General features: G+C 49.2%; 1 protein-coding gene across 5 annotated transcripts in view; it reads right to left on the reverse strand.

Moving 5' to 3' along the window:
- KIF1B (kinesin family member 1B) overlaps window positions 1–16,601 on the reverse strand; it is a 1,137,443-nt gene that overhangs the window by 772,510 nt on the left and 348,332 nt on the right. For all 5 annotated transcript variants that reach the window (XM_078642264.1, XM_078642262.1, XM_078642263.1 and 2 more), the window contains 3 exons: window positions 7,694–7,773; window positions 3,516–3,622; window positions 3,106–3,189 (listed from right to left, as the gene is read on the reverse strand). In XM_078642264.1, the coding sequence (XP_078498390.1) occupies window positions 3,106–3,189; window positions 3,516–3,622; window positions 7,694–7,773 (271 nt within the window). The remainder of the gene's footprint in view (window positions 1–3,105; window positions 3,190–3,515; window positions 3,623–7,693; window positions 7,774–16,601) is intronic.

Here is a 16,601-nt window from a genome sequence, read left to right on the forward strand (position 1 = left end):
ACTGCACCGTGTACAGAACATCTCTGATGAGAGGGAGCATCTGAGAGGGGGTGTCAGGTGTGACTTTGGCACTTTGACAGTGAACTCCAGGGAAAGCAGGTTCCTGGAGGTGGGCGACGACAGCCTGGGGCTAGGTCGCCTTCAAAAGCCAGTCATCGAGATAGGGGAAGACTTGAACTCCTGATCTGTGCCGATGAGCCACAACCACTGCCAACACCTTGATGAACACCCGAGGGGCACTGGTAAGGCCAAAGGGGAGCACTGTGTACTGAACGTGCTTGTGGCCTACCGTGAACAGCAGGTAGCGTCAATGGGCATACAGGACAGGGATGTGCAAACAGGTGTCCTAGAAGTCCAACGCTACCATCCAGTCTCCGGGGTCTAGGACAGACTAGACCTGAGCCAGAGTGAGCATTTTTAAGTTTTCCGTTTTTGGAAGTAGATGAGTGCTCTAGAACAGTACAACGGTCCTAGTCCTTTTCGGGACCAGAAACTAGAGGGAATAGCAACCACAGCTTACTTCCGGCACCAGAACACTCTATGGCTCCCTTGGCAAAGAGAGGCCCGACTTCCTCCCGAAGCAAGGTCAGTTGGTCCTCCTTCAGCTGGTCTTAAGTCAGAGGCATGGAGGGAGGGTAAGTCTCCAAAGGTAGGAAGTAGACCTTCCGGACTTTCTGAAGAACCCACTTGACCTATGTGATTGTTCGCCAGTTGTGGAGGTGATGGCTGATCCAGATACCAACCAGCTGCCCTTGAGCCCAAAGGGCAGGACAAGGAAGGTATTGAGGCTGCAGGGGGAGGGGGGTGGTGGGAGTGGACCTCTGGGTGCCAGATCCACGGGGTCGAAAGGAGCCACGCCCACAGCAGCGCAGAGGTTGCTGCACTTGCAGTCTTGTAGATGGAATATGGCTGGTGCAGCTGAAAGCCCATTACTTGCCCACAAAAGGGTTGAAAAGCAGACAGGTCACTGAGGGGGACGGGTGGTCACTGAGAGGCCCAAGGACTTGGCAGTATCCCGCAAGTCTTTAAAGCACTCCAGAGCCATGTCTGCCTTGTCTTCGAAGAGACGTGTGCCATCAAAAGGCATGTTCATAAGGGAAGCCTGAACATCCCCAGAAAAGCCAGTTGTTCTCAGCCAGGCATGGCGTTGAATAGCCACCGGTGATGACATTACTCTGCCAAGCGAGTCAGTAGTGTCAAGCACACAAAGAATGGTGAACTTGGCCGAATCTTGACTATCAAATACCGCTTGGGATAGATAGGCCCAGGTCTCCTCTGGAAGCTGTGGCAGCTCCTGCGCAACTGTTTTCCACAAAATGTGGGTGTAATGGGCCAAGAGGCATGCAGTGTTATCTGACCGCAAAGTGAGGCTAGCGGAAGAGAAATTCTTCTTGCCCCAACTATCCATCCTCTTAGATTCCATGTTCGGTGGTGCGGAAGGGAACGTGCCTTGTGAGGTTGAGGCTAGGACCACCAAGTTATCAGCGGTAAGGTGATTGGTGAGGAACTTCGGATCACCTGATGCAGAGCGATGGCAGAGCGCGATAAGCCGATTCACAAGAGTCCCTTTGCTGGACTTGGTCCAGGTGGACAGAAGGACATTGGTTAACACCCAGCTTTAGGACCTCCATCAAGATGTTAGTATTGACGGACACTGAGGGGAGCTGAAGGTCCAGGACCTCGGCTGCCCTTTTCAATATCGTAACATATAAAGCTCTCTCCTACATAGCCACGGTAGGGGAAGAAAGCAGGCCAGAATCCAGGGAGGTATCCAGACCACTGGTCTCACCCAATTCCTCATGCCATTCCATTTGGTGCTCAGGCATGTCTTGTAAAGGTTCCAGTGATCCTTCCCAATCTTCATCCATTTGTAGCCTCTTAAAATAAGGCTGAGGAACCGACATAGGACCCAAGGGTGCAGTTGGCAAAGGAATCAGTGTCAAAAGAGACCGATCCAGCTTTTCGGGGATAAGAATCGCTGTGGGCTCCCGGCACAAGGGCAGACGCCACTCGGGATGCACCAGGATGGTTAGGTCACCCAACATGAGGCACATAGCTTTATAGAAATCTTTAAACTGGGTGGAGTTCACTCTAACCCCTGAAAATGCAAGGGGGTATGGAGCCGACCGCAGAAAAAGGCCTGGAGCGTCACGGCTCTTCCCTCACGTTGGCCAACGGACTTGAAGGTGAGGAAGCATGCTTCAACTTCTTCTGTTTCTTATGCCTCTTACTTACCTAACCACCTTGACCACTTCGAGCAAGTGGACAAGGACTTAGGACTCCCGGAACGGCATCTGGACCTTCATCTTGACCGGGAACGAGACCTCCAGGGCGAGCGATGTGGAGTCGACTGCCGGGACGCAAGCAGCTTTCTGGACCGCTAACTTTAATCTTTCAGAGCCATGGCCTGGCAGTCAAGGCATAATGTCGAGTCATGGTCACGTGCCTGGCACCAGAGACAAAGTAAGTGTGGATCCGGTACTGGCATGCGCTGCATGGTTTAAATCCATAAGTCTTCTTTGACAACGAAGTAAAAATGTACACACCAGAATTCATCAACAAAACGTCAAAAAGAGTGACAGACGGTAGCTCTCTTCATAGATCTGCGCAAGCTAGTGTGGAAAGAAAAGAACTGATGTCAACCGAGGTGGTGCCTATACAGGTGACGCAGAAATCAGTTCTGGCGCGGACTGTGTCACGCGGAGCCGACCAGCTCCTCCTACCGGCATGCAACATTATTGCTCGAGCAAAAGGTTACTGATCCAGCCTGAAGCCTGGGATATTCTAAGGTATGGAATTTGCAGCTAAATGTCGGTTTGAAATACTTGTCTTATGCACTTGAATTAAACCAACAAAATATGAACTCAAATGCTGCATTTATGTTTGCAGTAGATCGTTATGTTATTTGGACCGGATTTTTCTCTTCATTTTAGAAGTATTCTGGGATCCAGATAGTGTTAGAAATACCCAAGGTTTCTAAATATTTATGAGGATTCTATAAATAACAACACAATTACCATTAAACTAAATGAACAAAGAGCAGGCATCACCAGAGCACAAATCAACTGACTATACAGACTTATCCACCGGTCATATAACACATACCAGAACGCAGCTGGACGGAGTGCACCACTCGCTTGCCGTTGACGTAGGTCTCAGATCTTTCACATGGCTCCAGCATTACAACCACTGAACGAAAGCAAAAGAGATATTTTGATCGTACAGGATTAAACATTAACAAAAGTTATGAGTGGACTTCTATAACGTCTCACTCATCTCCCTAGTCCCTCTGAGGTGTAAGGGGCTTAGCAAGCACACAATCAATCCACATCCTTGTCACTGTTTTAAGAGGCCAGCGCAAACTACTCTACTGCCCAATACTGCCTAATTTAAACAACGATATCCCTTGCAATGGCCCACAGCATGCTTCAGTCATGCTAATATGTCAACATAAGAGAAGGATGTTACAGTCCAGCTTATTTTTGCAACTGTGACACACTTCTGTAGTTTCTTACCTTCACCAGTTACAGTCCTCTCACTCCTGAAGATGCAGTGTTCTTCTTTGATATGGGCTCCACTTAGAACAATATCCTGCCGCCGCTCAGCATCTGTCTGTCCCACTCTAAAGGGAAAGAAGAGGATAAAGAAAGAGTGATCAACCCAAAGAGACACTATAGGAAGCTGGCTCTGTTTATACTATACCAAAATGAGGTATAGTGTGCACAGAGTCCAGTGGGTACCTAAAGGAACGGCAAAAGTTAAAGTAGACAATACCTTACTCTGAATGTAGCAGTAGCTGGGCTGAGCATGTAGTCTTATCAGAGGGTAGTGTTAAGCATTTATTGTACACACTCGGGGGGCGGGGGGTACCTCGAAGAGGCATGGTTTGCACGTAGGTACCTGCGGCCTTGTAGCCAATGCCTCAGAGATTGAAGTGAGCACGGGGGGGGCACAAAGCAGGACCAAAGCTGCACCACCAGCTGCACAGGGGCGACTGGGTGCAATTCAGTGTAGGGTGCCCAATGCTTTCCAATGGCGGTCGTTGGTTTCGGAAAGAGGCAGAAGGCTTTGACCAGGAGGCGACCAGCTGCTGGGCAGGTAAGTTTGATAGCTGGGCGACATTTGAGCACTGTCAGCTGGGCTCCCCAAAATCGGGGGATGCAGGGGTGCCTTTTAGGTGTTGGGTGTTCTCAGCTGGTTGCGGTCGGGGCCTTTGAACCAGAGGCAGCAAGTGGGGAGGAGGAGGTGGTCCTGGAGAGACCAGCCATCAATGCAGACGAGGCCAGGAGTTTTCGAAGCCAGGGCAGGTCTCCGGGGGTCTTGGAGTCGGCTAGCTGCAGGAGTCATCGGTTTCAGCATGCAGGGTCTCTTAAGCAGGAGTGTCAGGTTCAGACCAATGGGTCCCTTCCCTGGGGTGTTTACATCCCCTCTTATGCCCCCATCCAGTGAGAGGGAGCATATGCCTCGTCCTTATTGTGGGAGTTCCCTCATCTTCAAGATGGTGAGGACAGAGATGTGTTTCCCTTCGCATCCCCCACCTGAGGGGTGGTGTTGGCAAAGGTGGGCACACCTCCCTTTCGCTCTAGGTTTTCCTGATGATTCTTCCACCCCCTCACAATAGTGGGGGTCAGAACCAGTGAGAGCCAGCTTCTGAGAGTAGCAGAGGCTGGGGGTATCTAACAAAGGTGGCAAGCCTTTAAGGTTTCGCCACATTTATAGAGAAGCCCAGCGAATGCAGGAAGTCTGCCGTATTTGGGAGACGACAGCCTGGGGTGAGGATGCCTACAACAGCCAGGAGCCGAGGTACGCGAAGACTGACACCACTAACCTGCGCAGATGAGCTGCGACCACTGCCATCACCTTGGTGAACACCCGAGGGGCACTGGTAAGGCCGAAGGGCAGCACAGTAAACTTAAAGTACTTGTGGCCTACCTTGAACTGCAGATAACGCTGGTTGCCCAGCAGGATCGTGATATGAAAATATGCATCCTGCAGGTCAAACACTACCATCCAGTCTCCTAGGTCTAAGGCAGACAAGACCTGAACAAGAGTGAGCATTCTGAATTTCTCCTTCTTGAGGAAGACATTGACGGTCCAAAGATCTAAAATGGGCCACGACCCTTTGTTCTTCTTCGGAATCAGAAAGTAGCAGGAATAACAGCCACTGCCTACTTCTGAAATTGGGAACCTTTATGTAGCTCCCTTGGCCAAGAGAGATGTAACTTCCTCCTGGATCAATTTTAAATGATTCTCTGTCAGCTGTTCCTTATTTGGCAGAATGGGAGGAGGCAAAGAAAGGAAAGGAAGAGAACAGTTTTTTAGAATGATCTGAAAGACCCAGTTGTCTTCCGCCTACTGGGGTGGGGAGGTCTTGCAGAGTCAGACTAGGACTGCTGTGAGGCTGTGGCTGCCGATGAATTCTGGCTTCCAATCCTAGGCCAGAATGAAGCGCGTCCCCACCCGGCTTTTGGAAGCCTGTGCAGGACAGCGGCTGGTATTGGGCTGACGCAGATTGAAACCCCTTCCGTTGCCACGAAATGGGGGAAAGGTAGACTGGCCACGAGGCATACAAGTAAGGCCCAAGGATCTGGCCGTAGCTAGAGAGTCCTTAAACCTAACTAGGGCCGAATTTCTCTTTTCTCCAAAAAGGCGGGTTCCATCAAAGGACATGTCCATCAGATTTGCCTGGACATCACCCGAGAAGCCAGTCGTCCTAAGCCTGGCATGGCGTCTCAAGGTCACTGTCGTGAAAAATCGAACTGACCAGTGACTTGGACAACACTTGCCCAACTTACTCCAAAAGGGAATAGGAGAAACGGATCAATAAGCATGTGATATTCACCCATCTCAATGCCAGGCTGGAGGAAAAAAAAAATGTCTTCCCAAATTAATCTAGCCTCTTGGGTTCCCTATCTGGAGGAGCGGTAGGGAACGAGCACTGTGACGAGGAGACCTGCACTACCAAGCTTTCTGGGGTGGGGCCTTGACTGTGGAACTTTGGGACCCAGAGCTGGGTGATGGCGGCGGGCGATTGTCTTATTCACTGGAGCTCCTGTGCTGGCTTGGACGACATGTCTAGAAGAACATCAGTAAGCGCATTTATTAAAGGGCAAAAGGGTTCTGAGGTGGAAGCTCCAGACTGAAGCACTTCAGTCAGGAGATTAGTCCTGACCTCCACTGAGGGCAGCTCCAGTCCAATGACCTCAGTTGCCCTCTTAACCACCATGGCATAAGATGCCCTGTCCTCTGTAGCCACAGTTTGCGGAAAAAGCATGCCAGTATCTGGAGAAGTGTTTAGTCCACTGGCTTCCCCAAGTTCCCCGTACCAGTCCAACTGCCTTGTAGAGTAATACTTGTGTTCCAGAGGGTCCATAGAGCCCTCCCATTCCTCTCCCGGGTCTAACACAGCCACAAAGTGTCCAGGTGACAACAAAGAACCCCTAGGTTCAATCGTCATCAGAATTGGAGTAGAGCGATGGTGTTCCGACTCCCTGTCATCGGGATAAGGATGGGACTGGCACCACTGATGGGCACCGACTTCGGGTCCGACACCCGGGTAGGTCGCGGTGGCACGACCGGCATCAACCCAGATCCATTATCGGATCTCTGAGGCCCTACCAACACCGTGACCGGAGCAAACAGCGTCTAATCTGACGAGGCTCTTTCTGACCCCGTGGGGCCCGAAGGCTCATCAGAGTGGTCAGCTCGCTCAAATACACGGCGTATGGCCTCGTAGAACTCCTTGATCAGAGCGGGGGTCACTCAGGCTCCTGAAAAAAGAGGGAAGCGTGAAGTCGACCTTGGCTCTGGCTCCTTGGAACCATGCCTAGAGCGTTGGTGTTCCTTACCTGCTTTGTCGACGTACGACAGTAGAGGTGAAGATGAAGTCTGCTTGGACTTCTTGGGTCTCTTCCCAGAGTGTCCCGATGACCTCGAGTGGGACTTAGAGGTCTTTGGGCTCCGAGAGCGGTCCTGCGACCTTCTCTTCCTTGATCGAGATAGGGACCTCGCCAAGTCTCAATTGATGGTGTATGCTGTCGGGCCAGAAAGAGCTTCAATGCCCACTCCCGGAAGGTCTTAGGAGCCAACGCCTGTCAGTACGAGCACGACTTTGAATCTTGGTGGCGCTCGAGACACCAGAGGCAGATGAGGTGGGGATCAGTGACTTATATCTTTCGGGACAGGCTACGCAAGGCTTAAATTCGGTCTTCCTCGATGACATCCTCCGCACAAGATGGAAAAAGTCTTGAAATCGACAAAAAGTCAATAAAAGACTTGTCAAAAAGCGACAGAGGGGTAGCTCTTCCCAGATCGGCGCTTAACTGGCGCTGAAAGAAAAGAACTAACGTCCACGCACCTGGGTGGGGTCTATAGATTTACTGCAACGTCATAATCAACATCAACTTCGTCACACTGAACCAAATAGAGCCACCTGATGGCACATGCAATGGGCATTGCTCAGTAAAGGTTTACAGATCCTGCCTGATGCTTGGGAAATTAAAAAGTAAGGAATCTGCAGTTAGAAATCTCTATCAGATATACATCCCTAAGATGACTCTTCTCTTGCGTCTGCTTCCACACAGGGAAATTCAAATACATCCCTATGATATAACATCCCTGTTCACAGAAGAGCCTTAAAAGTACCCCTAGCTTGACAGTGTCTCCTGTAGAGTGATAAGTATGTGACACTCACCTGGTGATGCCATCTTTGATATAGTACAGAAGACATTCTGACATCAATGGATCTTCATTCAGGTTGACCAGGTGTGGCGTCTGAAACACAAAAAATATATCAAACCATACTCGTGTCTCATCCAAAACTCCAGCTCAACCACCTAGCCAAGTTACTGCTACAGCTCTAACTGTATTAGCTGTTACATATATTAGACAAGAAAAAGATCATCAAAGGCTTTCGCAGCAGAAAGGTGACCACAGTAGGCCAGATGGCATCAATCAGTTTCTCTACAAATAATATGCTTCGATCAACTCTTCATGGCTGTGCCTACAAATGAATCAACAAATGTAGGAGAGGTTCACAGCAGATGGGGTACTGCATGATACCACGCAAAACAGCACCCTTAAATGATCCTCCTCAGGTATGGCTCACATGAATGAGATTCTTGGCATCTACAGTTTGTTACTTACCTTTGGTAACGTTCTATTAAATGCATAGGACTGCTCCCAGAGACACATTATTTGCCTCTCCTTCTGCTAGACTGGAATCAGAAAACTCTTCCTTCATTAGCAGGTCACCCACACTTGGTGGCACTGGGTGGGGTCACCCATGAGTCGTGTAACCATACTGAAAGTGAGGTCAGAGCACATGGAAGCACCACAGAAGCTGGGGACATCCATTCCCCCTCAACGTTTTCCATGCCCTCCAAGGATAAGGATGTAGAGGGCAGAACCAAAAATAGAATAAAGAAAAGAAAATAGAACCACGTCATCAGGAGCGGAAGCTGGAGAACGCTAAGTAATCCACAGGACCAACAAATCTATCAAAAGTAAAGTTGCTAAAATGCCAGGAACTTGGGGCCAGATGTATGCCCTTTTTTGCGGCCACAAATGGGAGATCCTCCCGTTTGCGGCCGCAAAAAAGGGTGACAGCATGTACAAATGCTATTGTGCGAGTCACTGACTCGCAAAATAGCATTTGCGACTCTCACAATTAGGAAGGGGCGTCCCTTCCTAATTGTGAGTCAGCATGCTATGTACTAATGATTTTCGGTCGCAAAACACTCGCAGCTTACCACCGACTTCAAGTAGGTGGTAAACCACTCGCATTGGGGAAGGAGTCCCCAGAGGACCCCTTCCCCTTTGTGAGTATGTGGGAAAATATTTTTTAAGAGCAGGCTGTGGTCCCAGAGAAATGAAACTGAACATTTTTATTTTTTAAATGCATCCTGTTTTCCTTTAAGGAAAAAAAAGGAAAAAAAACTGCTTTATTAAAAAAGCAGTCCCAGACATGGTGGTCTGTGGATGCCAGCAGGCCACCATCCCTGGGAGGGCTGGCATTCCCAATGGGCTCACAAATTTGCGAGAGGCTCATTAATATTAATGAGCCTCGTAATTTGCGAGTGCATTGGGAATCGCAAAACAGTGTAATAACACTGTTCATTTCATTTAGCGACTCGCAATGAGTCGCAAATTGTGAGGTGCTAAATGAAAGGGTTGTAAATCTGACCCTTGTTTTTCTAATAGAAATTGACATTTGCAAATTCCTTAATAGAACCACACCAGAAATAACTCTGAAGAAGAAGGGCCGAGGACAGACTTCGTAAAAGTACATCAAAAAACTTTAAAGAATTGCTTTTTCAAATTGTGACTGTGCTGTAGCTTGCTTGTCTAAATAGTATAAGCAGTGTTGCAGGGAATTTGCGCAAACACAGAACTATGCCTAGGATTATGGGACCTTAGTATATAGGGACTGAGTCATCCTACCACTTTAGTACCCATGAGCCAGAGACCGACTAGCTATAGTATCTCACTTGCCCTCCTACTCACACAGAGGAACAAGTGACTAGAAACCCCAGAACACAACACTCCTGAGTCTCTCAGGAATGGAGGTTACAAGAAACACCCTTTTGCTCACACTCTTGTACATGTCCACAAGAAGATCTGACAGAGAAACAAACAAGTTTAAAATATTTATGTTAGCCACCGTGCTCTAGTATGCGGTATACATGGCGCATTAAGCAGAAAATGCATAATAAATACGGTCAGCGTCGCAAGTAGTCCGTAAATCATAAAAGGAGCGGTCATCGTGAAAGAAAGCGCAGCCTAACCTCCCTCCCTTTGGATAGAAGCAAGATGATTATATATTAGAAGATCTCTGGGCATTATCTGCAGACCCCGTACCTCAGTCTATTGATGGTAGCTCTACATCATAGGTGCTATTATGCTCTTCTCCCTGGAAAGGTCCCTCTACAAGTGTGTGCAATCTATCCGTGTATTCCAATAAGACCAAAGTACGTATTCCCAAACAACTGCTAGATCTGTATGTTTTGTCTAGGTGCTAGGGCCTGACTAGAACAGAAAACAAGGGGCATTATTGTTCGACCTTGTTCTCAATGTTCAGACTATATCCCAGAAACCTACAAAGCGTGAAAACAGCGATAGGTTCTCACGTGAAAGTATCAAAAGGGGCATTTGCAAAATAAACTTGTGTAGTAACGTACACAAAGCAGCGGATGGTCTGCAGCGAGCTCATGTTAACTTCAGAGAAGATGACAATGGCCCCATGGGCCATGTGACACAAACCGGATAAGAATATCTCACAGAAGATACGTCATTCATTACCTCTCAGGGATTGAGTTCTAAAGCCTTGTGGCAGATGCTTACAAACCAGATCATAGTACTATTTTTATGCACTGGGAGATCCACCTGGAGATGGTCTGTTTTGCGACATTTATTGACAAGAAAGACTGCAACAATAAAAAAAAATGTCATTTATCCTGAATTTAGCAGATCAGTGAATTTAATGTCTGCATCAAAAGTCTAACTTCTGAAGCCTTACCTTAACTTTGGAAGGGTGAGGTGGATGGTAAAAGAAACATTAGGAAACATTCTGAGACAAGTGAAAATTGAATACCACCTTTGCCAACAATTATGGTTGAACTACCCTCAAAACTCTTGAAGAGCTGGAAAAAGGCAGAGAACCAAAACAGCTTGAAGCTTCCATCTTTCCCTGGCTGAACAAATCATTAAAAGGTAGGCCATCCTCCAAGTCAACAGTTTCAAGTAGCATGAGTGTAAGGGTTTAAAGGTGGAACCTGGGAGGAGGAGCCTAGCTCGCGACCGTGATGGCCGCGCTTTAGCTCGGCTCCGTTCGCCCGCCTGTGTTTTTCACATTTATCCTGCATTTATCCTGCCCCGGGAAGCCCTCCTTGCTGTGTGGTACTACTACGACGCACTGCAGGCACTTACCACTTGTTCCGGTTGTCCTGGCTGCTGTGGGTCCGGTGCAGTGCCCCCGACCATTCCCGGGACTCGAGAGCGGACTGGCCTGGTTCTTCGTCCCGGCTCCTGGGCCGGATGCAGCCTGCGGGCTTGCCCTTGGGGGCGCGCTGGAGGTGATTGGAGGGCCGCTGTTCATGTGAGCCGGAGGTTCCTGGCTGAGGGACTCCTGTGTGGCGGCAGCCTTGGATGGTGACGCTGCCCTTCATTATTGGGGTTCCTCGTGTGTTCAGCTTCCTCCCCCTTTGTTCTCCGGTCCGGCCATTTTGTTCTTTGCCGCCGGACTCGGAAAACGGGACTGGCGACATTGGGGGGCCGGTGAATCCCCTTCTTCTGGTGGCCCCCCTTCCTGTCCGGGGTGTTCTTCTGCCTGTCGGCGGGACTTCATCTGCTTGACTGCCGCCCCGGCGGAGGTTGTTGGCCGCGCGGCCTGTTCGGGCTCTCAAGATGGCGACCAACCCCATTTGTTTGGGCCGGGCCCGGACGAGCACTGGGGGCCCACCGCAGGGCCCGGGTGTCGGATACTGTGAAGGTTTTCCTGCACTTAAGGGGATCTTGAACATCCTGCTATCCTGGCGGCTCTCGGTGGCCGCGCCACTCCTGGCTCTGGAGACGGTTCCTCGCTGCGGGCCTCCCGGGCCCCCACGACCGGATGAGGCATTGATATCGCGGGGTGTGGCTGGTACTCTCCTGGCGGACTCGGCCCCGGCTGCCGCCCCGGAGGTGCGCAACCTGATGGCGCCTTCTCCTCCTGTGCTGCCTCCTCTGCCCTTGGCCCGGGAGCTGGATCTTGTTTTGCCGGACTTTCATGATTCTCCTGGTCCCTCTCAATCACCACTGTCCGATGACGTCTCCTGTGCCGGCCCGGATGGGTCGGTTTTTATGGATATATCCTTGGAACTGTGCCTGCATCGTTTGCTACATTCTGTGCTTTTCCTGGATCTTCCGTGCTTTTCTTCCTGTGACTTTTTTGGACTCCCGTTGGACTCTTCTGCTGCCTGCCTCCTGTTCCTTCTGGCAGGGTCCTCGTTGGATCGGACCCTTACTGCTTTGGATAAAAAGGGTCAGGGCTGATGAAAACTGACTCTTATATGCGGTAGCTCATGAACGGTTTGGAAGATCTGTGTCCTGATATGGTTCTGTGTAATTGGTTAGTGTTCCTGGACTTTGGCCTGATACTCTTTGGCTTCCCGAGGACTTGGACCTTTAACCCGGGCGGGTGGATGGGTGCGTTTACTCCTGTCTTTGGCCCTCCCCCGTGTGTATGTTTGTATGTCTTTACTCCCTTCTTTCCTTCCCTTCCTTCCCCCCCCCCTTTTTTTTGTCTTTTAATTCCAACTTTCTTGCTCCTCTATATTTCGGGTTCTATTTAGGGCGACAGGCACGCTGCGGGGGGGGGTAGGCCGTAGCCTTCTGCAGGGGTGCAGGGTGGGCTTAGGGGTGGGTGGGGGGGGTCTGTTTGTGTCGGGGGGTCTTTTTCCCCCCTTATTTTCCCTTTTTTTGTTCTATGGCTCTTGTGTATTCACTTTTTCGGGACTCTGTCACCTCGTGTCTCCCCCGGGGGTTTTCTGTCCTTCTTCCGGTGTGTGGCTGATTGTGGCTCGCTGCCTATTCTGGTATCGTGTTTCTGTTACATCGCATGCCGGTTTTATTGTCCTGTTTTTCCCCCTGGAGGTGCATGGTCTGGCGGGTGTTCCTTTTGTTGTCATTTTCTCCCTCTTTCCCTTCCTCCTTTATGGAGGTCCCCCTTTTCCGTTGGGGTGCGTATTGCATAGTCTTTATGATGGGGCTTTTTGATCACGTCTTCTTTGTTCGGGTAGGGGCGGAGGTGAGTGAGCGCGATTGACTGTTGCCACTGTCGCTATTTGATGGTCTGATTCTGTTTCTGTCCTTTGCTGGATTTGATTATATTGAGTCATTTTCTTACGTTGTGTTTATAAAATGGCGGCTTGCCGCGGTCCCTCCCTTGTATTCTCATAGACGGCCCGTTCTTCCTTTGGTCCCCTCCCCGTGCTACAAAATTAACCTTTATTATCCTGCTCTTGCTGAACGCTCGATGGTTTTTATTGCTTCACCAGTGCTCCTGATGTTATATCCTGTGCAGATCTTTTTATATGCTGGTTATTCGACCATTCTGTTCTGGCCAGCCCGTGGGGTTGTAGGCCAGTATTGGTGAGCTTTCATTGTTCAATAAAGGTTTTAAAAAAAAAAAAAAAAAAAAAAAAAAAAAAGGTGGAACCTGTGAAAAATATGAAACACAAGATGAGATCCCAATAAGGATCGCTGAATACATCCATGGGTATTTGTCCTAAGATCGTAAAAAGGAGGCTCTCTGGCCTTATCGGATCATTGTCCTCTCAAAAGGACTAATGTGCAATTATATCTCCTTTTCAGACCATCGGCTATTAGGGTCCATGTGTTGCAGATGAGCTCTCAAACCTAGGTGAGTGACATCCAAGAAAATCGTCATCTGAGCCAGACGCAGGCAGACCAGTTCTCTGTTAAAGTTGTTGATGACAGAAGTCCTGCAATCCAGAAGTGGAAGCAGGGAAGGAGGGGTCAGCATACTATCCGAGTGATACACAAAGATTTTTTTCCACAATATATCCAGTATATATTGTATTCAACTAGCAACAATGCTTGCAATATAAGAAATATGCAATAGGCAGTAAGCTTCAGCAGGCAAGGAACCAACCTTGCTGGCTGAGCTTACTTCACATGGAATGAGGAACCATTTGAGGGATGTAAACCAACCTTTCCTCTTAAGAATTGAGAGGACACCTTCAGTGGACATTCACTGAAATGAGGTTTGGGTGAACACCCAAATGATTCAGATGAGCCACATTCTCTACCATCATCTTGGTGAACACCCTGGATGCAGAAGAGAACCTCAAGGCTAGAACCGCAGTCGGTCTGTGTTCACTGATAGGGTATGAAATGACAGGGGTAACCACGCACCATAGCGAAATAGAGTACTTACCCATACTTTTGGTTTGTTAATGTGGGGTGGGGGAATTCTTTGGGACAGATCAGGGCAGACCTCCTGTTTGGGACTATTACGGACTGTTTCCGTGACAGACACTTCCAGTTCTCAAAGTATGGGGTGGGAGTGAAGTGTTTCCTGGTTTAGAGGTAGTCTTTATATTCAGGCACACAAGCGGAGTCTGTGATATTGCTGTGGTTATTTTAGCTTTTGATTATTATTAGCTTCCAAGGCCCATCCACTACTCGTTACCCTATTTGCTCCACATAGATATTAGAGCTTGATTCATACATCAGTGCCCCGTTACAGAATATTCCCGTGGATCCCATCCGAATAATTTAATGGAATGTGAATGGCCTCTCAGACAAGGTTGATAGGAGGGTGGTCCTTTGGTAGGCCAAAAGGCTGGGGCCAATATCCTATTGATACAAGAGATTCACCTGGTCGGGACAAAAATCCTATGTCTGGCTCACCTGGGATACACTCAGGTTCACCACTCTGGGTTGAAAAGAGGTTGTAGGGGGTACGGGTGTCCTAATCAAGCAGTAGATTCCCTACCAGCGCACCAAGACGTGGACGGACAGGGGTGGTAGATCCACTGCGGTGACGGGGTTCACTCTATGGGGACACACACTATTATGCCCCACCTCCCCTGGGACACTTTTTCATCGAATTACTAACAAGGCTCTGGAGTGAGCTACCTGATGGCCTGGTGGTGTTGTTGGGGGGTGGTGGGGGGTGTTTGAATAATTTCATGGCTGGGAAAGGTAGACAGATGGCACCCGCAGGGTTCAATTCCATAGATGGGGCCGAAGCCCCCCATCCTTTATATCCGCCCTGGGTCTTGCTGACATGTGGCAGGCCCATCATCCTAGCAAGGTGGCTATACCTTTATTTCAACAGCTTGCGGCTCATATTCCCACCTGAATTATTTCCTAGTCCCACATAATAATTTACGTAGAGTGACAGACATTACAATACTCCCTAGGGGCCTATCGGATCACTCCCCGGTGGCCCTGGGCCTCCAGGTGGGCCCCGGGCGTCAAACATTTTGTTGCAGTCTGTCGCCTTGGCACCTACAAAGCCTGGATTATTGCAAACATATGGAAGTGGCTATAGAGGACTATCTCGCACATAATATGGGCTTGGTTACATCTCCCCTGACATGGTGGGAGGCCCTGAAACCCACGCTTTGTGGGCAGACATTAGCTACTGAACAGGTGAGCGGTGGCATAAATTAAGGCGCATAATTGACCTGGGAACTGACATCTCAGAACGAAGACCTGGGGGTTGCAACCAGATGGCTAGCAGAAACGCAGACTACTTAGCCTGATGCAACAATAGTACTACAAGACACTGATGGATGAAGCAGGGCTGACATGGCAAGCATCTAAGAGTCAAATTTGTTAGTGAGGGTTCAAGTCCAGCCAGATGCTCCATAAATTGTGCCAGGGTGTCCCCTGGACACCTCCCTTTACTTTAATTAAAAAATAATTAGGAGCGCTGCTCACAGACCCCCGGCAGTGGTACGTAGTTTTGCTTCCCATCTCACAGAGGTTTATACCAGGAAAGAAGTGTTGTTAAGTGCACAATTCAAGGAGATCGTGAGGGCTCTCCCCTACAGCACACGAGACAATGGGTGCAATGCTCACAAGGGTGGAACTTGCTCTGGCTGCCGTAGCCATGAATCCTGGCAAAGCTCTTGGGTCAAACGGATTCCCATGTGAGTTCTTCAAGACCTATAGGCACAAACTCCAAGAACATTTCCTGTCGTATGCTGCAGTAAAGCCTCCAGACTGGGGTCATGAGAAAATAGTGGTTCTCTACAAGCGCGGCCTCCCAGCTGATGATCTCACTTCGTACCACCCTGTTTCTTTATTGAACCTGGAGGTTAGGAAACTGGCTAAGGCATTGGAAAATAGACTCTTCACACACAGGCTGGCTCTGGTTCATCCGGGTCAGTACGGTTTTATGCCTCATAGGGCAACTTGCCACGATATCTGCCAAGTGTACAATGCAATAGCAATGGCTGATAGACTGGAGGAAACAGCAATGCTCTTTCTAGTCTATAAAGACAAAGCTTTCGACTCTTTAAGCTGGGAATACCTATTTGTCCTTATCTGATGCCTAAATGTTGACCCATGGTTTACTTCCTATCTTTGCATGTTATATACTGTCTGCATCTGTGAGGGTGGCGGGGGTCCCAGTCAGACCCCCTTCCCTATACAGCGGAGGAAGAGGCAGGGATATCCCTTGTTACCAGAGCTCGTCCCTCTAGTCATGGAACCACTGGCGGTCTGGGTAAGGATGGCCGCACAGGTGCAGGGCTTTGAGTGGAGGGACGGATTGTCGGAGAGAATTGTGTTACATGCCGATGACGTTCTCTTCATTCTTATGTCACCAGCAAAAACGGGTCCCAGTTCATGCACATATTTGGTGAAACATCAGGCCTATACATTAACACATCAAAGTTCAAAGTCCATGGTATATGCGGTTGGGCCATGGACCCCATGAGAAGGGCCCCGGGACTGTGACTAGGCACCAATGGGTTTAAATATTGGAGTGTTTATATTTCGCCTGATGCAGCAGTGGCTTGGAATGCCAATGTTAAGCTGGTATTCGCTTGCCTCAAAAAGATATAAAAATGTGGTCTGTGTTACGT

This window comes from Lissotriton helveticus, chromosome 5_1 (genome assembly GCF_964261635.1).
Source record: "Lissotriton helveticus chromosome 5_1, aLisHel1.1, whole genome shotgun sequence".
NCBI lineage: Eukaryota > Metazoa > Chordata > Amphibia > Caudata > Salamandridae > Lissotriton > Lissotriton helveticus.